At 39.8% G+C, this 26,716-nt stretch overlaps 2 protein-coding genes across 2 annotated transcripts in view; one reads left to right on the top strand and one right to left on the bottom strand.

Annotated features, from left to right (window-relative positions):
- The first annotated feature begins 1,354 nt into the window (after positions 1–1,354).
- LOC147167001 (twist-related protein 2-like) lies at positions 1,355–6,988 on the top strand. Its single transcript, XM_086087000.1, has 2 exons — positions 1,355–2,291; positions 6,331–6,988. The coding sequence occupies exon 1, from the start codon at positions 1,526–1,528 to the stop codon at positions 2,099–2,101; it is 576 nt and encodes a 191-aa protein (XP_085943126.1). The 5' UTR covers positions 1,355–1,525; the 3' UTR covers positions 2,102–2,291; positions 6,331–6,988.
- Positions 6,989–7,625: 637 nt separating this feature from the next.
- LOC147167000 (histone deacetylase 7-like) overlaps positions 7,626–26,716 on the bottom strand; it is a 41,291-nt gene continuing 22,200 nt past the window's right edge. Inside the window, exons 13-25 of the mRNA XM_086087916.1 lie at positions 26,416–26,549; positions 26,192–26,312; positions 25,971–26,020; positions 24,570–24,677; positions 23,228–23,283; positions 22,367–22,454; positions 21,270–21,389; positions 19,583–19,680; positions 13,898–14,016; positions 13,677–13,810; positions 13,522–13,606; positions 11,176–11,323; positions 7,626–9,170 (exon numbers count right to left, since the gene is read on the bottom strand). Coding sequence (XP_085944042.1) covers positions 9,143–9,170; positions 11,176–11,323; positions 13,522–13,606; positions 13,677–13,810; positions 13,898–14,016; positions 19,583–19,680; positions 21,270–21,389; positions 22,367–22,454; positions 23,228–23,283; positions 24,570–24,677; positions 25,971–26,020; positions 26,192–26,312; positions 26,416–26,549 — 1,289 coding nt within the window. The 3' untranslated portion in view covers positions 7,626–9,142. The remainder of the gene's footprint in view (positions 9,171–11,175; positions 11,324–13,521; positions 13,607–13,676; positions 13,811–13,897; positions 14,017–19,582; positions 19,681–21,269; positions 21,390–22,366; positions 22,455–23,227; positions 23,284–24,569; positions 24,678–25,970; positions 26,021–26,191; positions 26,313–26,415; positions 26,550–26,716) is intronic.

Genomic DNA, 26,716 nt, shown 5'->3' with positions numbered 1-26,716 from the left:
GTGGAAATTCACCTATCATGGAGTATCATGGAACACATCACCTGCAAAAATCGAGGGGACATTTTACAGTGGAAGTCCAACATCCAAGTGAGTTCACGATTTGGTGTAACAAATATTTTCTGCAAAACTAAGAAAAGTCAAACAAAATGTTGGAGTCTAAAACTGTGCTGGCAGCAAATCTCGGGAAGCATCTAAACGAGTAACTGGCTTTATTTTCTCTTTTGGTTGGGCATTACAATTAATTACATACACAAATGAATTTTGAATTGAGCATCAGTTTCTTATCAATTCCATTCCATCCGCGAGATGACATGTTTACATTCAGGAAGGTTTTCATCAACTTCTCCCCAACGCTTTGCATCCTTATGACCATGATGGGAAATGGTTAAGGACTCAAAGCTTACCATCCATCCATCCAAGCTGAGGCCCATCCCAAAATCAGACCTGAGAATCGAACCCAGCGCCATTTGACTGCGAGGCAGATGTGGTAGCCAAATGTCCCACCGTGCCGTCATTACACAACACGGAATGAAGCGGCCCTTTTGCGTCACCGCTGCCAGTTTGTTAAAAAACTGTCTGCAAATAGAAACATTTTTGGGTTCTCAAAAGGAGGAAAAGAAACATGTGTTGACTTGAGCCCGAGGACATGGATAGCACAATTAGGTGCTCTCTCACCTCTGCAGTCTCAGGTCATTGGGCCATGGCGGGGTCAAAGGTTGTTCTGTCACCGAGCAGCACAGCTGAGGCGTTGGGTCATCAGTGAAACAGGCGCTGCTCAGGTGTTGGAGGTTTTATGGTTCAGCTTCTCCAGATAGGGAATCCTAACGCCAAAAAAACCTTAGGGAAAACTGGTTTCTTATTTGCAGGTCTGTCATTAATCATAAAGCGCAATGTCTTGTAAATCATGAGCCAGTTTTGCACTATAGCCAAGGAAATTTAGTTTCAAGACATCTGATTGTGACTTGAGACTCGAGTTGCGTTTTTTTTTTTGACTGTTTCTCAAATTCTCAAGAATGTGAGTTCCTCTTGATCCCAAATGTTGGCTTTAAAGTCTTCCCTCCAGTTGGCGTTTTGTGTGATCGTGAATGAGACGAGAGCATGCATGTGGACCCAATCTGGAAACCATAAAGCCTCCGTCATCGCTGCAACATTAAGTCGGGACTTCTGATTGGCCGAGAGGACCACTTACCCCCATCCACTCCTCGCCCGCCCAGCCGACGCAAACTTCCTGTTTCCCTGCCCTGACCCGTCCCCTGGAAGTGCGCTGAGCCAATGAAATGTGCCCACAGGCCCCGAGTCAGCATTTGGTTATAAAAAGGGCGACGATGGGGTGGCCTGTCAGATGGTTTGTTGTTGTTCTGTCTGCCAGGTTGCAAAGGCAATGCGAGAGTTGAACAAGCGGGAATTCGAGAACGGCCACCGATGGAGAAGCGCTTGTAGGACAAGAAGAAGTTGAATTTGTTTTTTTTTTTACAGTTGTCTGAAAGGCTAAAAAGAGAAGACAGAGGTTTTTGGAAGGCGGAAGATGAGAGAAGAGGTGTCCTGCACTAACTCCCCTGAAGGAGGTCTGGGGGCCAGCGAAGAAGAACTGGAACGGGGCTCCAAGAAGAGTCAGCAGGCCGGCCAGCGAAAGCGATCGCCTCATCCCAAGAAAGACAATCTGGCTCAGACGGAGGACAGCGCCGCCGGCAGTCCCATCGGCCCTCCTCTGCCGTCCGGGCCCAAGAGGGTAAAGAAGAGCCCCTCCGCCGTGGTGAGCCTGGCCCCGGCCTCGCTGGGCCCGCGGCCCGACCAGCCTTTCGAGGACCTCCACTCGCAGCGGGTGATCGCCAACGTGCGGGAGCGCCAGCGCACCCAGTCGCTCAACGACGCCTTCGCCTCGCTGCGCAAGATCATTCCCACGCTGCCTTCGGACAAGCTGAGCAAGATCCAGATCCTGAAACTGGCGTCGCGCTACATCGACTTCCTCTACCAGGTGCTGCAGAGCGACGAGATGGACGCTAAGCTGGCCAGTTGCAACTACCTGGCCCACGAGAGGCTGAGCTACGCCTTCTCCGTCTGGAGGATGGAGGGCGCCTGGGCCATGTCCGCCAGCCACTAGGACCCCCACCCCTCCCCGTTTTTAGCTTCTCTCTCTCTCTCTCTCTCTCTCTCTCTCTCTTGTAAATTTCTTATTTAAATCTTCCTGTCTGACCTCACGTCCTCCATCACCTTTCCAACCACTGTTGCTTCTACTGCTCTCCTCCTGTCTGTCCCACGGTTTAGGAAGACGCTCCACTGCTCGGCCTCAGGTACAAACACACACACACACGCACGCACACCCGAATCCTCTATGACATCAGTGTACAGGCCCGCCATGTTTACGTCTACTTTGTAAACACCACACAACCTCTTTGGTACGCCAACATTTGTCTTTGAGCTCAACAAATAAATAACAAGGCAGGAAGGAAACGGTTTTATTTACGTGTGTTCTGTTTGGGTGAAGCAATCAGTCGCACACATGCGTTTACGTACGCTTGCGTGATTAGTTGAAGCTTCAAAGGGAAGATTTTCTTCGCAATCAGAAATCAACAAAAAAAATTTGTATCAGTTTGCCTTCAGTAGTCTTAAATAATCAAAACAAGAGTGAGAAATGTGTTACATTTTTGCAAAATGTCATCTGTGGTTTGGGGAATTGTCAATTTCATTTCTTTAATCTTCAATTTCTAAAACTACTAAAAGCATACAATTGAAATAATTATTTCGAACACCTTTTTAATTCTTCCAAGTAATCTAAATATGTCTCAATATTGATAAGGAGACTAAGAAACAAAAACATAATTTTTTTTTTTGCCTGTTTTAATATATTTTGGGGGGGATTTGCACCCAAAACTAAAAGTAAGTACTAGCATTGATTCAAACAACCAAAATGAAGGAATTTACAAAAAAAAAAGCACTTTATTATTCCATTATCTGCACATCATCTTCAAACCACTTGCTTGTCGTGCAGGTAAAAGCACGTGAATGTAAAAGTCCCGCATGCCCCTCGCGGGGGATTCAGCATGTCACATGGTGCGTGTTGTATGTTGTATCCAGTGTCGCGCAATCAGGCGGCGGCGCTCGGGGCCCAGACAAGCAGGAACCTTTAGATTGGAAACACTTGTGCGCTATTTGGAAGGTGTGTGGACTCGGGTGAGGGTCATGCGTGCATGTGCGCTTGTGTGTGTTTGTTGTCAGCTTCCATTAGCAGCAAGTGTGCACCGCTGAGTGTGTGCGTAATCTGTAAACACAGATCGCCTTGTGTTTTACGGTGATCAACAATGTCAATGAAAACACACACACGTTCAAGTATCTGACTGGTGAAAAAAAAAGAAAGAAAAAAAAAAAGCACACGCTTTGAAGTTTCAACATGAGAAAAACACACGCTAGCAGACAGTTAGCGCACATGACGATGTCCAGACACAAACGAGCAGCCATGTGCTCGCTGCAGGTGTTCCCTCACTCATTACCAAATCTCGACGGGCCTCAGCGGCGCGAGTGGAAAGCCGAGGCCGAGCGTCCTTGAACGCAACGCGGTGGTCATTACCATCCACTTTGCCGGCTCTGCTTGCTATCATCCGCTCGGCCTTCGCAGACAACCTCGTAACATCGTGGCTGCAACGGGCCCAAATCGTCTCGTCCTGACCTCGGGGGCAGATGTGATGGAGCAGATGTGGCTCGCACCTTATGTTGAGCTGACTTGATAAATTGAAGAGAAAATATGCTGGATTCTGGAAGTCTACATAGGAAATGATTGTGTTATGAAGTCTTTAAAAGTTATTATTCGGATTAATAATTGTAGGTTCATGATTTGGCCAGTAGAAGTTTTTTATCAGCTACGACTCAATCTAAAAAATGGAGCTAATATGATTTTAAATGAATTATAGCAAACAGAAAGTTGACCTTACAGGGCAAGGAGCCATATCTTCAACTCGTTGAGCTGAAATGGACACCACGTGCCCCCCTACGAGGCAGTAGAAGCATGTGATGACCTCCCAGCCAATCAGTGCAGAAAGCGGATGCTAATGATGGAAAATGGGGGGAAATATATGACCCGAATGCAGGGGTCACCGACCTTTTTGAAACTGAGCTAGTTCTTGTTTAAATTCATGCCAAGGGCTACCAGTTTCATACACATGTCTAAAAATAATAAACAAAAATTGATATAACTATTGAAAATGAATTATATTGATCCATGTGAAGAAAGTGAACATGTGAATGATTGCTCACAATAATAATCAACAATATTTTTTAGAAAGCAGGAAGCTGATAAATATCAAAATGCAACAGTTTATTTCTGTAAATATCTGAACGAGTCTAGGAAATCACAATGTGCTAGCTCTGGTGAGCTACATTTAGAACAGGCACCATGTTGGTCACCCCTGTACTAATGCATCATGACTATGAATATGATGCTAATGATTAAAAAATTAAAAAAAAAGGGTAATGTCATTCATTAAAATTATTTTCTGTGATTTTCCTAATTTTTCCAAAGTTAATAATGCAGCACAACTATTGTCTCAAAAGTAGCCTCACAGAAACTAAGTTTAATTAACACTGTAAATAAATATTGTTGCATTGCAATTTCTTATTATATTATTTATCCATCAATGTTTCTAGAGTTTAACAACTTGTATATGATTTATATTAACATTGAAGTTAATTGTTTAAAATGAATTTTGCATCAAAAAGCACATTGAAAATGTTATCCTCAAAATCTGTATTTACTGAACTACGTATTTTGTTTAGTTGTTTTTGTTTAAGTGCGCTAAATTTCACGGACATCTTTGTTACTCGTCAAAGTAAAGACAACATGGATTCATCCTGATGAGCTAAATGATAGCCTGCATTTTGACGCTGAGCGTGCCTCACTATAATTAAGCCCAACTCGACCTAAGTTTATGGCACACTCACGCACACACATAAGGGGCAGAGTCAGAGGAGATAGAAGTGAAGAGCATTTTGATGATAGTTCATACAGAACGAGGACAATTGTTTTTCCCTTCACAAACATCTCATTTTCCAAGTGTCACACTGTGCATGTTGTGTGCGCGTGCGTGTGCACGTGTGTAATGTACAGTTTGGCCCGAGCTGTTGGACGCTCGTCAGTTCATCATAAATCTCTGGTTGCTCCTTTGGGCCGATCTGAGAGCAGATGTGGCTCATTTTTAAAAGCTTCATGCGCAACTTGCGGTTTCTGATACTGCTCTTTATTTTTAGACACACACTCAAAATGGGAAATGTGTGCGTTGACTACACGCATGCTGTTATCCAGGAGTGTGTGTTTGTGTTTTGTTGTGTGCATGCAGCTGCAGGGATGGTGACGCATGTCTGCTTGTTTGACACGTTGGCATGCAAACGCCACGTCTTTGAATAGATGGTGAGCGCATTAACTGTATTGTTGAGTGCTGTTGAACTGTCACCCAAAATAGCCTTTAGCATTAGCTGGCTAACTGGAACGTATTTCTTCCTTTCTTCCTTTTTTTCCTGCCTGCCTATCTATCTATCTATCTATCTATCTATCTATCTATCTATCTATCTATCTATCTATCTATCTATCTATCTATCTATCTATCTATCTATCTATCTATCTATCTATCTATCTATCTATCTATCTATCTATCTATCTATCTATCTATCCATCCATCCATCCATCCATCCATCCATCCATCCATCCATCCATCCATCCATCGTAGCTAGCTAGCTCGCTAGAACGCCATCTGACTACCCCGCTAGCTATTATTTAGCGATCTACCTGTAAGAACAGTTGGTCTCTATAATCGATAATTAAATACAAAAATAACTTAAGTTCACACGTGCGGTACTGCAATCATTTTTGGTCTCATTAATTTGTCTTGTCTGAATATATATTATTATTTAAGAACTACAATGTCCATATAAAGGTGCAAGTGACATATTTTGAAATTATTTAAATAATTATCACTATGTGCCAAGTTACACGTTGTTGCTAAAACCCTATTTAAGAATGACTAAATGTCTTAAATAAAGTATGAATTTAAGTAAGTTTATAACATTATTAAGTGTTTGTTGTTTACAGTGGTTAAGTGTATCAGTATAAAACCGAAAATAACAAATAATAATAAAGTTGCTATAAAAAACATGAATTTAAAAGTAAAATAAAAAAATAAAAATTCAGAACCAAAATGATTTATTTTCCCATGTGCATTTAGGAAGAAGTGGAACCTTCTGGATTAAGTGTGTAAAAGTGCAGTACACACAGTGCAAATAAATTATGTGTTGAATATGTTGACATCACCGAGTATGTTGAGCCGTCTCTCTATTTCTCTGCAGAAAGCCACAAGTGGAAAATTCCGTCTGACAACAATGAAATGTTCCCGCTTCAACCGTCAGCCTAACTTTCTTTGGGGTCACTGTTTCCCCCTCCATTGGACCCGTTGCTTGACATGTGACACTGAGACGTACTTCTCCAACTTGACTCTGAACTGAGGAGACGTGACTTTTCCAAATGATGTTTTCATCGATAAACAGCTGGCCTGCAGTGACAATCAAACAAGATGGCCGCCCGTAAGCGCTTCGGACGCGGGCACGGCCGATGAATGTTTACAGCAAAAATGCTAATAAGCTAATCGCTTTGGCTCTCAAGGGCCCCGCTCATGGGAAGAGGAGTCAAATCTGATTTGGTTCCGCAGTAATTGGACCACTTTTCGCATCTGATTCCCCTTTGTAAATATCATGAACTGCTTCCAACTTTTACACGTGCAGAAGCACTTCTTCTTCTGTAGATGCTGTGCTGTGTTATACTGTAATGCAAGAACATATGAGTGATGTATTTCTGGCATTTCTTGAGGCAAACGTGTTGTCAAATGCGTGTTGATCGGGAATCACTGCGAAGTGCAGACGTTGCTCTTCAATTTGTAGAGTTTTGCATCTGCTAGTGATAATCTTTGTTGTGTCAGCTCCTGTGGCCAATAAAACCTTTTTTTTTGTAGAGACTGCTGTATATGTTGGTGTATATCGTCTTTCAGGGAGAATAAGTTCTAATTTTGATTACATTTATCTTTTTAAAAGTCATTATTGTTTTGAAAAGAAAGCAAGTTGGAATCACGCAGTAATCAATTGAGTCTTCAGGGCAACAAGGACCGTGTGGTACGTACGAGAATGTATTACAGTGTTCCTAAAATTGAATGCATGTTTATGTAACACTATTTGGACAGCAAAGTATGGCGGTTGGTCTTATTGACAGGTTCTGGGTTCGAATTTTGAATGAATCAAAAGGCATTTTATTTTGAACAAAAAATAATATTCTGCATACAGGTGACGTTGAGGTGCTAAAATAAATAAAAGGTGAATTTATTATCCAAAAAAGGCTTATTATCATCTCACAAAATTGTTATTTTTTATTTTAGAACCTTTTTAAATTATTGCTGCATAATTATACCAATAGGTTTAAATAACAGGTATCGTCAAACGGAGAGCTGGTTAGTGCAAAGCACTACTAGTTTGACTCAAAAGTTTTTAAAATGGTAAATGATTAATACCTAATTATATGAACATAAGTGAAGACGCTTATGTTAATGATGATCAATAATGATCTACTATTAAACAAGGCAGGAAATAACAAAGTATCACTATAAAACACTTTATTTCTATAAATCTCTGCAATTGTTTGCATTTTGAAATGATCACTTGTAGAACATTCCAAGTAAATTACAATGTCCCATCACTGGTGAGTTATTTGTAGGCTACTTATGTGGTCCTTGGGGACCACCTGGTACTTGCGGGCACCACATTGGTGACTACTGTAAATATTATATTAATATTTCTTATTCATTACTATATAATATGAATTATAATATTGATGAATATTTGTAATTCCTTTTTATTGTTAATTAAAATCCAATAAAAAAGTAATTCTTTGCCGAAAATTATTCAGCAGAGATCAAGGACACAATAAGACATTTTTTTTTTTAAATGAATATAATTCTTCTTTTTTCAACAGTTAAAAGATTAAAAATGAGACAATCAAAAAGGCATCATGTAACGTGTCATTCATGTAGCTTGGTCAGATACTTCATTTCACCATTTGGTCTCTTTAAGTAAGCACACGGGGCAGTTTTTCTTTTTAGTCATGTACAAAAATAGGTTTTCGTTAAGACAACAGGTGAGCAAGATATGTCAGATGCAAAGTACAACGTCAACGTCATTGATCGGCCAACTCGCCGTTGTTTGTTTTCACATTGTCAGCACATTAGCGAGGGCTTGACATGAACATCCTAATATTATAATAAAGAGCAAACGCAATGTATTAAAAAAAAAACATTGCGCAGTTACATACAAGAGCACCTCAAAGAATGTTATGTATAAATAACAAAAAATTACAGAGCCCTTTCTTTGAGATGGGATCTTTTTTTTTCAACATTTCGGGGATGCGAAAAATCAAATCAAAATAAAATTAAATAAAAAAAATTCTTAAAGCCTTGCCAGTCCACCGACGGCACATTGTACTTGAATAACAAGGTTCAGTTGCAAGCACAAGTCAGTTGAATCACAAAAGGCCTTCTGTGGCAGTGCCATTGTTCGTGAGGGGATTAAGTACAAATTTCAAAATACAGCAGGAATGCTCATCCACAGGTAAAAAATGTTTTTTTTTTTTTTTTAAACCCACACACACAGTTCCACTTGACAACATCAAGTCCTTGCGACCCCCGTCCCGGAGGGCATGTGCACTGTGGACTCCTGACAACCTGACATCAATCATCTTCAATTGGTCACGCCGCTCTGAGGCTTGTCTCGTGTGTAAAGAAGTCCTTGCAGATTATGATGCGATGACGATGGGCTTGGTCAAAAGCACTGCGTCCAGGCCAAGTGAGAAGATTACAAAAAATAAAATAAAAAAATATGAATCACCGCAGCCCGGCTTTGCCAGAAAATATCTGAGCACAAACAGAACCAAACTGTCCACATGCGACAGTATATAGTGCAAAATGAATGATTTCTTTTGGTTAGTCATCATAAGTGGATGTCTGCTCTCCTTCACAGGCACATTTATGTGTGTGTGTGTGTGTGTGTGTGTGTGTGCTTCCATTAAGGAACGTGAGAAGGTCGTCCGTTTCCAAAGATTCCCTCTTCATGTGGAATGACTTTACTCTGGCGTTTTTGCTGCATTTTTCCTGAATTAAGAAGAAAAATCGTTGTGAGTCATGTGATTCAGCACATTACAAACTCGCACAGTGAACCCCTGCCTAGTTTTTTTTTGGTGTGTGTGAAACCTACAACTACAGTATTCTCACAAAAAAGAGCCTACTTGCGTTTGCTTGCGTATTTTTGTGATGCAAACAGCAGCGTGATTTAAGATCAAAAGTAAAGTGGCGACATCAAACAAGGCTAATTTGTGGAGTTCACGTCGGAGAAAGCAGGGCGGTAAACGTCTCAAGATGATGCAGAGAAAGGTTCAGATCATTATTGGCAGAAGTGCTAGTTAACAGCTGATCAGCTGGTAAGCTGCTTAACAGTAAGTAAGTCCAGAGTCGTTTTTGTGATCTTTGCACTACTGAGTCAAAAACGAATTTATTTAATTACACCAACAATGCGTTTTGCCTAAGGCTTCATCAGGCTGTTCATTTTTGGTTCCTGACACCACAAACATACTTTTGCATACTTTTTCAGTGCTGTACGGTGCTATTTCCTATCCATTCTGTATGTTGGACCTTGTTAGGCTAAATGCTCAAATATGTAGCATTTTTTCCCATAATGCCACAAGAATTGACATACAACCCAAGTACATATTTTAATTTTAATTTTAATTTTTTAGCACTTGACCTATTATACCAACACGTTTGAAAATTCAGTAAATATTGTTTATCTGTATTTCATTTTTTTTAATGTCTGCATTCTGCAGTGCATAATTTCCTTTCGGCATTTTAGCCCATAATGCCGCGGGGACTTGTGCATACCCAGTTGCATTATGGGAAATCATGCCTTGCAGACAAAATTATGAATAAACAACGTTTACTTACCTAATTTCCTAACATATTGCAAAAATGTAGGCCAAATATTAAATTAAAAAAAAAATGTTTTACTTGTTTTTTTAACTTGATCTGAATATATGACTGGATAGCCGACAGCCCATACAAGCCCGTGCAAGCTGTTAAAGCCACAGGGCGGCCATCTTACTCCTCCCATCTCGCAAGCAGACTACTGTATAAACTATACGGTATACGTGCAAATTAGACATGTATAGCTCGTAGGCTCTTAGTATAGGGCCGGGGGGCGGGGGAGGTTTGTGGCGGGGTGGTCACTATTTTTTTTACAAGTAAAAAAAATCAAAAAAAATTAACAAGTGGACGGTATGTGCTGCTTTGATGACCCCCTTTTTCTTTTATCGCTCAGTTCCTTAGACCCCAATATTAGATTTGGCAGAGGCATCTTTTGTTGAATTACAGTTATAAATCTTTTTCCTCCTGTAAACATCATTAAGCATATAATTTATACATGTATTTAAGGCAAGTTGTAAAATGTCCGAAGCCCTCTTGTTTATCTTGAACAAATTTAAAACATCATAAAACATGCTGTTTCTCGTAAGTATTGTCTCAAATGTTCTCCAATTTCAATACTGTAAATGTATAGGATCGTATGCTAAGAAACATTTCTTGGGAGGAGCAATATGGTGGCCTCACGGCTTTAACTTGGCCTATCGGGTATCCAATAATATATACAGATTTGAATGTATTTGAAAATAAGTACATTTAAAATATATATACGTAAATATTTGAACGTGCTTGCAAATACATGTAAGCATATTTATTATTGTATTTTGGGGCGGCGTGGCGCAACGGGAGAGTGGTCGTCTCCCAACCCAGAGTTTGTGGGTTTGATCTCATGCCATTGTGACCAAGTCGAAGTATCCAACATATCGAACCCCCAGTTTCTCCTGATGCTACGTCATGAGGTCGAATGTAAAAGCGCTTTGAGGGTCTTGCCAGGTGGAAAAGCGTTAATAAATGAAGCGCCATTTGCTATTTGCATGCTAATGAGCAAATATTAAAGCCTGACTGGATGAATATTATTGTTGAAACTCCGATATTATATGCGTAAATTCGTGACTAGCGAACGGCGAGTAGGCGGTGTTCACTGCACTCGAGGCTTTTTGAGGATTGACGCGAACATTTGGCAAACCTGTCAGAGGCGCCGGCTCCCATGGAAAGCGAGGCGATGGCGTCGACGGCGTCGCTGTCCGAGTCGCGCCTCAGCCACCGCCTCTGTGCCTGCAGGTAGGACAGCTCCACCGTGGCGGCCGAGTCCTTCACGCTCTGCCAGTAGTCACCTGACGCGAGCCAAACAGAGAGGGGGGGAGGGGTCGGAAGATGAACGTCGTGTTGGCGGCGAAGGCTGTCACCTGCTCGGCGCTGTTTAATGTCACGCCATCCAAACAGCCCGCGGTCTAAATATCCTTGTTGAGAACATCAGAAATGTAAACTGAAAGGGCGTGTGACACGCATTGAGAGGAAGTTTCAATCAGGCCAATGTGTTGCGAGAACACAACTCCCATATATTTCTCCCCAGGCCTAAATCATAGGCTTAACATTCTTGTGGCTTTGCAAATATTTTTTAATTAATCTAATTTGCTTGGGATAACATTTGTGCGCAATCAGGAGGGGATGTTGCGAAGGTCGTGTGCCAGAGAAGTGTTTGAAGATAATTGGAGCCAGGGCGGCCTTGTGCGTGTGTGTGCGTGTGTGTGCGTGTGTGTGTGGGATGGCTGGAGGGAGGGATGAGCGCCGGGGGTGTAAAGGAGGAGAGGTGACCAGGGAGCAGCATTGATGAGGAGGAAGAAAAAGAAGGTGAGCACCTCCAAAGATTCAATTACAGACGATCCAAATGGGAACTACGCCGAGATGTTTTTCCACTTTGATTTTCTTCAATTTCCTTAAGGAAATAACAGAAATTAATCCGTTCCAGGCTTAAACTGTTACCATTATTAAATGCGCTACAAGCTGTACACACAGGAAATGTTTGATGTAACATTTTTTACATTATAAAATGTTACACAAGTGAAAACATTCATTGTTATTGTAAGTTACAACCAATCAGAGAAAGAAGGCGCGATTGGCAAACCTGTTACCTTGGGCCTCAGGAGCTTTACTCAAATAAAAAATAATAGTAATAATAATAAATCTTTTTTTTTTAAATGGCCATTTTGGCTGCCTCCATGAGTGAAAATGCTTTTAATGTTTTTAGGGGCGCTTTTTTCCTGAGTTTTTTTCCCTTAGCTTCACCCTTGGGTCGTCATGGTGACAAAATCCATACTCGCCTTTGGCCCAGCATTACCGAGTATTCTGTTGATGAGTTGCATGACATTAGCAAGATAAGAAATGGGGTTTGGAAGGTAAATAAAGAAAATATACAGTCATATATTTAACTCATTTGCTCCCAAAAACATATAAATATGTTCTATTTTAAATGTTTTAAGTGTCCCAAAGACGCATTTATACGTTTTTATGTTGTTGTTGTTGTTTTTTTAACGCTAGAGCCTACAGAATGCTTTGATGCAGCCTCTCACCTGCAGAGAACGGTGGAAGAAATGGTAGTTATTACAAAAACGGCCAGCAGGTGGCAGCTGAGCAAAAGAGATCTACCATGTTGAAAAAAGCTCATTTACGCACAGTTTTAAACAGATTTGTGAATAATAATGAAACTTAGCTATTCTAATGCAAATTGCTGCAAAACGGAAACAAATAGAAATGTACTTTTTTTCCTGATGAAAGAAGAGACACTAATCTTTCTTTTGGTAAGTTCCATTTTTTTATAGCTATAGAACACAATATTCTGTGGGCCTTGCAAAATCTGTCAAAATCCAGTAACACATCCGGGAGTGAAGGGGGTTGCGTCAGTGAAAATGGCTGGGAGTGAATGAGTTAATATTATATAAGGATGGGGGAGTACCGATACCAGGTATTTGTATCGGGCCTATACCAGACCTTATTTATCGGTATCAAGGTAAGGTATTGGCAGGGGCCAATAACAGTATCAGTTACCCTTTTGTGAAATTAGAAATTAATGAAAAATTGCCCTTAATTTCTTGCAATTGTAAGGGAAAATTCTATATTGGGAGATATAGGCCTCACTTTAAAATAATCTGTCAATGTTTTGTTTGGGGGGGGGGTTAGGTACTAAAAATACTTGTAGAGAGTTGAGTACTACTTATACTGTTATCAATCTGAAAAACAGTGGTATCAAATATTCCTAATATTATATTCATAGTTTTAATTGATTCCTAACAATATTATATTTATAACATGTATAATGTATTACGCTAATAAATAGTTTTCTTCCATGCCCCGCTTAAAGGTGCATTGACATGCTCGACATGACTTGGGAAGCTTTTCAAAACTGCATTCGGCAAATAGTATATCCCAAAATGAGGAAAAATATGAAAATGAATGATGTACAAAAAACAGGAAGTGCGTTTGTTTTCCCGGTTGATGCTCCCAGCGGCGCTGCGTTGATGTCATTCTTGCTCACCTTGAACTTGGATGACACTCAGTAGTGACTGCACAGCGTTATCGCAAGGCTTTTGGTCCAACACGGACTGGGACAAAGGTTCCACCTGAGGTCCAAGAAGGAGGCAGAGTTGAGATGATGGTACGTGGAGGCGCGTGCACACACACACATCTCACCTCCATTCCCAGCAATGCGCTGACGCAGGCTTCAGAGGCGTCACAGATGGCCTTGAGGTCTTGTCCCCCCTCCAGAGCCAGAACCACGCGACCCCCAGCTAGTGACATCAGCTGTCGAGTAAGGAACCCAAAACCTGGTGGAACCCAAGCACACACATCAAGTTGAATTTAGATCACTTTTGTGCTTCTGTCTGGTGAATTCACGGCCGACGGAGTCTTACACTTGGCCGTGACCTTGTAGCCTCCCAATGGCGGCGCGTGGCCTTCGACTGCATCGAATCCGGAAGACACCAGCACCACGTCAGGAGAAAACTCGTGGGCGATGGGCATCACCACGGATCTGAGGAGGTAAACGTAAACAGGATGACTTCATATGTACCTTCAGTGAACTGTTTGGAGTTCAAATGGAACCCTGATATCTGAGTTTCTTTCAAGTAAAAAAAATACAAGCTGTCATGGTGAAGATATGGAGGCTAACATTATTTGCTAAGGCTACATTCAGCCCTGATTGCCTGCAATGTAGTGCACCATGGAATTTTGACGATATATAAGAGTTTTGTTAGGTCAGGTTTTTGTTAGCTGAAAGACAGACTACTCTTTGGCAGGTTCTGACAGGCCCGTCATGTTTCTCAACGTCTGATAAAAGGTCTGAATTTTTTTTTCTTTTTTAAACAAAAAACACGGACATTTGTGCTCATGGTGTAAAATGAGGGTGCACAAGAAATAACAAGCATTGCATTCTAAAGCTACGGTTACACTATGTGCGGGGAGCAGGACTATCATTTTTCATTTTGATTTTTTTTTTAATTCAAATATTTGTAATTTGTTTTTAGAGCAAGTTTGTTCGTTTTAATTTAAAAAAAAAAGAAGCTTTGTTTTGTTATTTTGTATTAGTTTTAGTTTTTTTTATTAATATATAAAGTTATGGTTACACTATGTGCGGGGAGCAGGGCTATAAGTGTTTTGGTTTTGTCGTTATTTAGTCTTTTTTTCATTTATATTTTTAATTTGTTTTTAGAACAAGTTTGTTAGTTTACATTTTTTCAAAAAAGCTTTGTTTTAGTTAATTTTTATTAGTTTTAGTATTATTATTTTTTAATATATAAAGCTATGGTTACAGTATGTGCAGGGAGCAGGGCTATAATTGTTTCTTTTCTTTTTATTTTATTATTTTTTGTTTCAGTTCATTTTAATTAGTTTTAGTATTATTATTTTTAAATATATATAGCTACATTTACACGATGCATGGGGAGCAGGGCAAATTTTGTTTAAAAAAAACTTTGTTTTAGTTAATTTTTATTACTTTTAGTATTAGGTTGTTTTTTTTAAATACATGGAGTGCAAGATAATAATAAAAAGGTCACAAGTATTGTGTAATAAAGTAAACTACTTTTTGACCTCAGAAGTGTGAGGCAGACAAGCTAACTGCTCTTTTCACCATGAGAAATAGTGTTTGAAAATGAGACTTGCAAGGTGCATCAAGCCTCATTCGTCATAGTTAATGCAATGTAAAAAAAATGTTTTTAATTAAATGTTTGACACTGGAACATATTGTTTATACATCCAATGTGTTTTCATTTCCAAAAACAAAATCTGTTGTTGCCAGCGACCCAGATCTGATAGTGTTAGACCTTCGAGATTTCACTCTACATGACAAACTCAACAAACATGAAAAACAATAGTGGTGAAAAAATGCAAGTGAGCTCCATGGATAAAGTGCTTGACATTTCACTGCATAATGTGTCAATTTGAAAACACAGTCTCATGACAGAAATTTGACAAGTGTCATGTGTTTTGAATGGACTGGTGGTTCCGGGTGAGAACACGTGCAAAGAGAGCACAAGTGAAAACAACGTGCAAGGGAAGGCCTGTGTCACAAACAGGTAGAAATGAGACACCCTGTGCACTCCAGGGAGAACACTTTCCTTGGTTCTCTACTTCCTTCCCTCGCCGATTGCCAAAGCGCACATACGGCCCATGCCGCGTTTGATTCTCTCCCTCTTTCGGCGGCAGTTCAAAGGCGTTTGTGTACGTCTGGTTCCCATTAGGAGCTCGTCCCTCTTCTCACGTCACTGACAGCCACCCATCTGGGATCCATTGGGCCTAATTACGCCGCCTTTGGATTCTCTAACAATTGCGCCCCCCCACTTCTTCTCCCTCTCTCCTCCGCTGTATTCTTCTCTCCTCCACCACACTTTGGGATGTGTCAGTAGCCAGGGAAAGATGAACACACAGCGCTACTGGCCAGTGGAATGACCTTAAATATGGACCACCGTCGTGATCCGCCAAACATACACAAAACATCATGACGCCTCACCTCAGTGCAACTGAGCTGTTGCTTGATTGCACTTGAGTCTCAGCACCACTGGGAACCACGAGCCTGTCACATACAGGCAGCCAAAAACAGACACACATCACCAGCGACCCGAGTCTGGCTCGCGTTTCCCTCCATCCTGAGGAGAGTCCGGAACACGCTCTCATCCAAACAATGGATTCAAATTAAACGACGCAAACTGGCAGCGCACCGACAGCATAAACAGGAACTTATGATGCATTAAATTGTGTCCATTTTGTGCGTTATGCCTTTCGTTGCACTAATCACGTAATGAGAACAAATGCAGTGAGACATTACAATGCAATTTAGTAGGCTCGACTCTTTGAAGTTTGTGAAGAATGTCTAATATTGCCCACTTCTTGTCTTAATTAGTGACTGTAATCATGATGCTGTTCTAATACAACTTGATGTAGGTAAGTTACAGTAATTGATCGACTGATTGATTGCAACCAGCAGTGAGCAAGCTAGTTAGCCAGCTAGCTATCGAGCTATCAAGCTTAGATTTGTCAATCACACAGTTGTCGTAGCGATTCATATAATAAGCCCATTAAAAGGGACTGTTTAGCTGTTAAATTATTTCCTCTTTTCTTCCAAATTCACATTTGCATTCTCATTCGCATCTAATCGGTAACAGGCAATAGGCATTGACCGGAACTTAAGCTACTTTGTGCTTTTGCATCTAAGAATCACGGGAAATGTTACAGTACGTGATAAACGGCAGCCAGCTTCCAATAGCTGTCGGGACAGAGCAAAAAAGGTTGGATAATGGTGAGCGCATTAACTGTATTGTTTAGTGCTGTTGAACTATCACCCAACATAGCATTTAGCATTAGCTGGCTAGCTGGAACATACTTCTTCCTTTTTTTCCTGCCTGCCTATCTATCTATCTATCTATCTATCTATCTATCTATCTATCTATCTATCTATCTATCTATCTATCTATCTATCTATCTATCTATCTATCTATCTATCTATCTATCTATCTATCTATCTATCTATCTATCTAGAATAGATAGATAGATAGATAGATAAATACATCGATTTTATTGCATTAATCCCATGGGGAAATTGAATATGTAGCTTTACGCTATTGTCAACTTCTAAGGGACGTTGACCAGGCTTCCAGCATGATGACTCCTTCTAGCAGTATAATTCTGCCCAATTACAACCAGTTTAAAACATTCAGAAACACCAATATAGTAATTTGATTACAATGTAATCATATTGATGGTTGTGTTTACCCAATTCAGCCATAAATGGCTGAGTTGCATCAGACAATTCAACTGGCGTGAAAATTGTGTCAAACAAATAACAAACCTGGATAGGAGAAGCCAATATACCAATAAAGACAGAAATATCCATCCCTACTACGCAATGAATTGCCAATCAGAGAAAACCCTAACCCTGTTGCTTGGTTTCTTACTGTAAAAGGCATCATATTCCCCTGCTATACCTTGGTTTATCTACCCAGCTACATTGCACATTCATTTTGTGGAACATACTACATCTACTTGTCTATCATTGTCCCCATTACCTGTAGTTTATAATGATATATGTGTTTTTTTAAATAGTACACCACAATTGCTGATGCACTTCAGCCATTTATTCAAGGCAGGGACAACAGCATAACAATAATAATAATAATAATACGTTTAAATGTGTTTAAAGCATATGGGAGGAGTGCAACTATGTAAACAAATGCACTTTTCTATGGTTTCTCTCTCTCTCTTTTTTTTTTTTTTTTTTTTTTGCAAGGAGGGGTCTGCTGGAACATTTATTGTAGATTGAAGATTTATTGTAAATACATGTATATGTTTGCTTTTTTAGCCATTATAAGGTTTTCATGAAACGAATGACCAAATGGTTGGAAATGGTGTCATGTAAAGTTCCCCAGAGGCTCTGGCACGTCCACCAGGAAACCTTTCCTCCACATTATCACGCAAAAGTGCAAATACTGTAAAGATTGCGGTTAGCAAAGGAAGTTTTACACATGAAAACGCTTCTCGTTTCCCGATACTGGGTGAAAAACCAAAACCAAACTGCTGCTCCGGAAAGAACCACCAGTTGTTCCTTAATTACCATTCTAAACTCTAGTAAACACTGGACTTAGTGTTTCAAAGCCGGCATACCAGGCCTATGGCTTCTTCTTCTTTTTTTCTCTTTTTTTAATCATTACGGGTAACCTCATTAGCATTTTCCCTTTGACGAGGGGCCCACCCACCAAGTGAGCGGGATGTTGATCTGAAATACGGTTTCATCATCTGGTGGTGAGCCACTAGTGGAAACATTTTACTGTATTGAGCTCAACAAACAAATTTATTAGAGGAAAAAGAAAATAAATCAAAGAAAATATGAGGTGAGTGACAGCCAAAAGTAAAAATTCATTTTTGTGAATTTGTTCATCATGGGAGGAGAGATAATATCACTGCCAATGAATGCCTAAAGTTTGAGCAAACGATTATAGGTAAGATGTGGAAAAACTAATTAGTAGCCATTGTGAAATAGTTCTGATTTTGGTAGAGCCATATTACTAATAAGTTCTGCTCTGACAAGCGTGACATATTTGTGTCCTGTTGCGTGAGTTGAAGGTCTCAAGTTGCAGGATTACTGGTGATGCTAATCATCACACTCATTTAAATCAAGCTTTGGTTAGTAACTGAAAGAATGAAATCAAGCACATAAACTGTTATTTGATTCCTCTGCAAGGTAGCTAACCTTGGCGCTAAGCAACGCTTTCACCAGGTGGAGAGCTCTCCAGTGATGAGCAGTCACCTCTTCAGAAATCAAGTGCAACTACTGTAATATGTGGCAATATTCACAAGTGCACAATCCAGAAAGTTTATGTTGATGTGTGATCTTAATTGTTATGATTAACACTTTTTACATTTTTAGAAATAGAGTCAGGAGATGCAGAGTATTATAGAGAAAAGAAAATTGCTATGGTTCAGCTATGAAACAGAAGATGATTTCCCATAATGTGTATTAAGAATAAAATAAAGTATTTTTTAATATTGTGCACGCTTTATATACATTTATATAAAACTTTACGTATATAACGCATATACGTTTTATAGAGTGTTACATGATTTAAAATGTGTACTTTTTCATTACATAAAATTTGTTTCTACCAAAAATTTTGGGTGAAATGACCAAAAGTGTGATTTATTTATTTATTTATTCATAACACCATTTAGAATGTACATGCAGTATATATATTTTTTGTCATAAAAGCTCAAATGGGCTGGGTACCTTTAATGTATGAATAATTTTCTGATCTGTGGGTGTGTGACTTAAAAGTCATCCATCTATTCATTTTCTGCGCCACTTATCTTTACTATAGGGCTGAAGTCAAATAAATATTTTCTTAAAAAAGAGTAATTAAAAATAATTTAAACTATATCCCAAATATTGAAAATACAGACACTATTTAGTAGTTTTCAAAAGCATGCATAACATTTAAAAGACGTTTTAACTTATAAGATAATAAACATCATGTGTTTAAAAAAAATAAAAAATATATATATCCCTAAGGCTTATGTAAAGAATTGATGGAGACAATAGCTATTTTTACCTGAATGCTGCCAAGTACTCCGCATCACCCATGGGAGGGTTCAATCCACCTGTCCAGCCAATGTTCACATTGAAACCCTCGCCTGCCCCTGCACCAACCTGGAATAGCACAATGAGGGCAAATATTTAAAAAATGTTCATTCAAATGTGCACTTTCCATTGTTGTATCCTCCAACCTTAAAGTTAAGGGAGATCCTTTGACCTCGCATATTAAGGGGGACTGACAGGGAACTGAGGCCCAGTCTTGGAAAGAAGATCTACGGATTCCTCGTTCTCTTTGTAGTCCTGCTAACAGCCATTTAGCCCTTCTCTCAGCCCTTTGCCATCAGTCAATGTGTCAGTTTGAAGGGAGCGTGTGGAGGCTGATTGACACCCTCTTGGCAACAAGGTGTAGTCATGTGTGTGCGTGTGTACGGGCTGCGAGAGGACGAAAGAATGCTGATGAGCATTGCAGAGTGCCTGCCTCCATTCTTCTCTCAGAGCACGGGATGTTCACAGGGCAAACACAAAACACATGAGGCCTTCCATCCTCTGCCAACTGGTAATGTACTCGCATGCGCGTGCACACACACACACACACACCCAGTCGCGCAATTCCTACTATTGCTGCAAGTATCTTGTGCACTCTTCTGTTCTGTCTTCCTTTCATGTTGAAAGGGTTGCTGGAATCGATTAGGACTTTGCTGGTTACTGTGTGGTACACGGCACTCTGCGTTATGATGATGACATCACAAGCTTACCCCATGGTGAGTTATATACCTACACGGGGGGACAGTGAGACTCCAGCGGTTTACCGCACAGCTAAACAGAGGTTGAAGGGCCACTTAAGGCGAAACCACATCCAAGTCAACCGATTCTTTTATGTACCGTCCTCATCATGGGAATTTATGGGAAAACATTGACCATTTACCCTCATTATTGGGGGCGGGGGAATGAATGTGAATCAATGGGTTGTGAATTCTATCATGGGTACTTATGGGACTGTGTACAATCGCCATGCTTGGTTTTGGGAAAGACCACAGGCAGATTTTATAGGCATCTCCATCTTTTGTATACTCTAAAAACACTTGGGTCAAAAATAACCCAAATTGGGTCAAGAATGGACTGCCCCAACTTTTTCAGTTATTTAACCCAAAAGGTTGAGTGAAATTAAATTACTAAAGCAACCCAATTTTTGGGTTGTTTTGTGAGTTATTCATTTGACCCAACTGTTTGGGTTAATTGAATAACCCAATTGAATTGGGTCAAAAATGAAATGAATAGACCCAACGTTATTTAACCCAAAAAGTTGGGTCAAATTAATTTATTAACCTACAAAGCAACCCAATTTTTGGGGTTGTTTATGGGTAAATTGAATAACCCAAAAAGTTGGGTCGATCCCTTTTTGACCCAATTTGTGTTATTTTTGACTCAAATGTTTTTGGAGTGTATGAAAACACAGACATAAAAAAAAAAACTAATTGCCAGTTGAAATGCAAGTGCATGAATATTTAGCCAACAGCAACAATTACATTTAGGTTGTGGGTCACAGGAGTTGTGACAACTTGTACACCATCACTTTACACACTGGTGGCATTCCTCCATTGATACAATGAATAAAGCTGGCAAATTAACAGGTGGACTTCTACGCTCCTCTTCTATTCTCTTTCACACCGGACAGCTATTATTTGTGAATGACAACTATGTACCTCATTAGGATGTCCACCACCAGGGAAGAAGTTGCCGTTGTCGTAGCGATGTAGCGAGATATACAGGACGCTTGGGTCATTGTAGAAGGCTTCCTGGGTACCGTTGCCATGGTGAACATCCTGGGCATGGATGGTGACAGAAGATTTGAAAGGATCATACCATGCATTCTAGACATAACCCAAATACTGTCAGACTTGTGTGGTTAAACTGAATAATATTGATGTCGACATTCCTGAAAAAGGATTTATTCACAATCTTGTATTGAAATTCATGGGAAAATGTGTGTATTCCAAAATTGCACACACGTGGCACCAGACAGTTTCACTATTTCCATGCCCAGCGCAAGTCTAGCACAAGGCGCGGTCTAACTGTGCACATGGGTGCAGTTTTCTTTATTTTGGTCTTTTCGTAGATGCGCGCAGGTAAAAATGGTCATTTGTGCCGTTGTGGGAGTGAACGCAGCTCGCTTGATTCCTGATCATCCCCTTTAAATTCAGTGCAGGAGATCAGCGTGCACAAAGTACGTTTATAAGGAACGGCAAGAAGATATCCACTCATGATTGATGATAAGTTGGCTTCTTTGAAGTGGGTACATAGAGACCGTCCAAGTAAGTAACTAAGTATATTAAAGATGATGATAACAATAATGTATTTGATACATGCATTTCTACAAAGATTCAGAGGTTTTGATGCATGCTGTTGTCATATTTATGAATGAAGCATGATGAATCTGTCTGATTGTTCTTCAAACAAACCTGCACCACAACTTAGACCTGCTTTTCGCTGGTCTAAGGTCAAGTCTCACTTTCTATCATTAAATTGTCAAGTGTGCCGGTGACGTGTAATCGAAAACACCCTCGGTCCGCCCAGCAAGACGCAGCATGGTCCGCTAAATTCCCAAACGCAAGAAACTAAACTTGCCCCAGCACAAAAATGAAGGTCCGCCGAGTGCGCACGTGAGCCCGTCTACGAAAGTGGAGCTCATGATATTAGCTTGCGTGCGTTCACTACTCTAACAACTGATACCAAATGTGTAATAAAATTTCTCCCTGTCCATGAGGGAACCAGTGACCCTGGTTCTGCTTTAGCTCCTCACCCAGTCCACGATGAGGATTTTGCCAACGTTGAGTTTCTGCTGGAGTTGCTTGGCAGCGATGGCCACCGAGTTGAAGAAACAGAAACCCCTGTGGACAAACAGGAAGGCCATATGTGTTTATCAGGATATCATCAGCATATTAGTATCAAACAACCACCATATGGACTGGCGGGACCTCTAAAACAAGTCATGTGGTGCTTATTGGACACAGGTTGGGACAGTCACAGCAGAGACAGCCCTTGACACGCTAACGTGTAAATATTTTCGGAATGAATGCTTTTTGTGTGATGAGGGAAAAGTTTTTCGATGACACTGTCACGCTGATTCCAGAATCTTGAAACGGAAAAAAAAAAAGCAGAGGCCACAGACTATGTGACAAAGTGAAACACACGCTTATCATAAAATGCTCAAGCCAAAAGATTTACAGAGGATTTCTGACAGGATGTGATGAGGAATGAGCGCAGAATGTGGCGAAGCAGTTCCCTCCTCACTCTGGTGGAAAAAAATGGCGATGTGTGAAAAACAATGGAGGAATGCTCGCGTCAGCACTGGTTGTAAACTGTGTGAGAGTGTATGCGAAGGATATAGCGTATATACAGTCTTCCCGTAAAAAAAAATGAACATCATCCCATAAATAATTGCTGACATGCATTGCTGAGGACACACACAAACAAGTCCCATCTGAATGAGGCCGCGTGGCTAAATGCTCCCAATCAAAGACTGTCGCAGATTCACGCCCACCCATAGAGCGCACACCCAACCACACACATGGCCCATGCGCCCGCTCTTGAACGTCAAGTCGAGAGGGTAGTACTAGTTACTTTGAGAAATGCTTTGAAAAAGCTAAAATAGTGCACTTACAGAGGGGAGGAGTGAGTGGCATGGTGCCCGGGCGGCCTCACCACTGCAAATCCGTTCTGAAAAAGCAGAAGAAAAAAATTCAACACCTCGCCGACTGTTAAGTGCCAAACATCACTGAAAAGATTCACATCTGTGTATATACACCTGAAGGGTCTGTTGGAGATATCTTAAGATAAATCCATGAAAACAAACTATAATGTTTATCTTAACTCGTAACTAATACATGCAAACAAGCAACTACATACAGTGGCAAGTGGCAAAACAAATGTGGATATAGAAATGTTAGCAAATGTCATGTGACTTCTCACTGTGCTTGATTATAAAAGGTTAACTAACACCATTATAGCACTTATTTATTCCATCAGTATCTACAAAGCAATTAGGTGTTTTGTGCTTCCAAGGGTGAGTCGATTTTAGCATCATTTTATTATACAGTTAAATTCTTATCCTCACATGAACAGTTGGAGCATTAAAGTAGAGATAGGCTGATATGTTGTTGTTGTTTTTTTCAGGGTCAATACCGATACTGACTATTTGTCGTGAAGGAGGCCGATAACCGAAATTTGGAGCCAACTTTCATTTACACTAAAAGGGAAAATATGGGTGTCAAAATTGAATGGTAAAAAAAAAATACAAACTCCAACTCTTAACTTGGTTTATTTTTTTTAACACAGGGGTAAGGTAACCCTTACATATATATATATATATATATATATAATTATTATTATTGATCAATAAACATCTTTGTTTTAAAATTCTAGCAAAAAGTTCCGATACCTCCCAGCGTCATTAGCATGTCTTAAATTAAGAATAAATAAATTGATAAATAAATAGCTGAATAAATAAATAGATAAATAAATAACCCCCTATTGTTTTCCAAATTAAAGTTTTCCAAAATTTCAAAAATAGCTGAAATGTAAAAATGAAATTTAAATAAATATTTTCCTTATCGGCCGTATGTTAAAACATTGCTGTGAATGAAATTATAAGGATTTTATTTTTTTATTTAGAATAAGAATTGCAACCCATGTCAAATAAATAATTTAAATAATGTTCACTATACGGTTCCACTATAAATGCCTGGATAGTGGCTAAACAATCATTTAAAAGATGTCATTTTAACCCGAGGACAAGACATGAATTTGATATCCAAGGGAATATTATGACCAATGACTTAGTAATGGGACAAAAGGAAAAATGTAGGTTGTGCATTTCGATGCCAGATCTAGGATTCCTGGTTTAAGGTGTATTATTTAAGTACACTCTACCCGGTTTAACTGCAGATTTGAAAATCCCTGCATAAATGTCAGCGATGACAATGTATTCTGCAATGAAGACGCACCTTCAACTCTCCCTGTGCCACCTTCAGTGCCAAGTCGATGACACAGCCGGCAGCGACACGAGAGGCTGCTGCCGTGTGAAGCTCATTCCAGATTGTGTCGTTATCCACCTGTCAGCAAAATAACAAAATCATTAAATGAACATTATGTATATAGAGCTTTAAGCATAACAATATTTATATAAATGTAATATTTGATTAATTTATTCATTTTTCTTTTTTTTTTGCGAAAGGAATTTGCCTTGAAGTTGGATCGGACTTTTCATCTCTTCTGCTGTTGACCATTGCAGATTCAACATTCAGCCTCTTTCTACAAGACTTATTTTGAAGTCACATGTCTGGCAGTGACCCACAAGGGAACAATGAAATCAGAGGAATTTCTTTTATCGCAGACGTTGCCATCTTGTTTCAATAACTCGGCAAGCAAAGTCATGAGCCGGAAATCCAGGCAGATCAGTCGTCTTATCAACTGACACCCAGCCCCCTCTCTTCTACTCTCCTTTCATATAAATGCCTTTTCAGCTAGTATGTTGACTGCTCCACAGGATTTTTTTTCACGGGCATTTTTACCAAAAATAAGTATATTTTGCACAATTATATCGTTATAAAAAATGAGTTTCCGGTTTTAAAGACAATCCTTTAAAACTGCACTATTTGAGGGTATATCGGCTTAATTAAACACTGATGCATGTTATATTTAATATATTTGCAGTGATCCAAGTAAAGTAGGGATAGACCGATTATCGGTGGCAATATTTGGCATTTTGACAAATATCAGCGTTGGTCTTTTTACGAATCTGAAGGCCGTTAAAGCTCACTGAGCCGTAAATTCTTGCAAACGTAGCGAATTTAGGGTTTTCAGCAGGAATTGTAAGATGTTCACAGACAGTTTTTGTCGCAAAAACATTTAGAACATTTTCAGACAATTTTTCACTGTCTGTGAAGATCTTTTGAAACTAAATTTCCACTTTATAAAAGATGATGCTGACACTGTGAACTCCCTACACTTTTTATAAAAAAAAAAAAAATCTAAATTAAGAAATTGTGGTGAAATCTTTCAACATTTTATTTATAGATATTAAAACTTTAGGGAACTATTTACTTGCTTAGATTTTAATTTAGCTTAACACATGCTGATAACCATGGAAGCGCTCTGCAATTTTTGTTTTAATTTGTAAACAAATCTGTCTATACTTAATATGCTTAAAATTAAAAGCATGAGTTTTTTTATTTATTTATTTTTTTGACGCTAATATTATCTCTTTTACTGCAAATGAATATCGGCTTGAAATATCGGTTATCGGCCTCCTTGACTACAAATAATCAGTATTGATATCGGCCGATATCAGATGTGTTAGAATTCCTGAATGATGTTTGAAAGATGCACAAAGCAGTTAGACTCACCCCCACTCCTCCACATGGTAACATTACAAATATACGTTGAGCCAAGATTCCTGCAGGAGGAAATTGATCACATTCAGTAATGATGTTATTATTTTGATTTGAATGATCCCTTATGTCACTGATGATATACGTCACTTTGGTCATTTCTATTCTTCTTGAGTGCGCTTTAGAAATCATTTGGATTGGATGGAATGACGCCAGATAATGTCTGCAACACTTACGAGCCAACTTGGGGTTGTCGAGCTTGAGGCGGTGCAGAGGGTTGGTGCCGTACCGAAGCACGTGTTTCTCTGAATGGACTGATTGCAGCTCTTCTAAAGTGGCCTTCCTGCTTCGTAGATGCTACACGCATACGCACAAAAACGCGCACATATACATACAGTAGAGATGGGTGAAAAATGGGAATGAAACATAACGCTGGACAATGAAGACAAACATCAAATACCTCACACTGGCTCCGCAGGCCTCTTTCATGCAGTCGCGACCAAATGCTCTGGGTTCTCCCGGGATGCTCGGGGTGGCAGCTGTTGTCCCCGCAGGTGCACTGGTGCTTTTGCATCTGAGCATCATAAATTATACCTACGCAGAAAAAAAAACGACTGGCTGAACAAAAATGTATTTGTCATATTTAATGAACAGCAAAATGTGTACTCTGCATTTGAACCCATTCCAGAGAAGGCAGTGGGTGGCCGGATCACTTGCGACTCACAATCTAATTACACTTCACGTCAAAATACACACGCTGT

This window comes from Leptonotus elevatus, chromosome 10 (assembly GCF_054856555.1).
Source record: "Leptonotus elevatus isolate MCC_2025b chromosome 10, RoL_Lele_1.0, whole genome shotgun sequence".
Classification (NCBI taxonomy): domain Eukaryota; kingdom Metazoa; phylum Chordata; class Actinopteri; order Syngnathiformes; family Syngnathidae; genus Leptonotus; species Leptonotus elevatus.
This window is presented reverse-complemented; position numbering and strand designations above follow the sequence as displayed.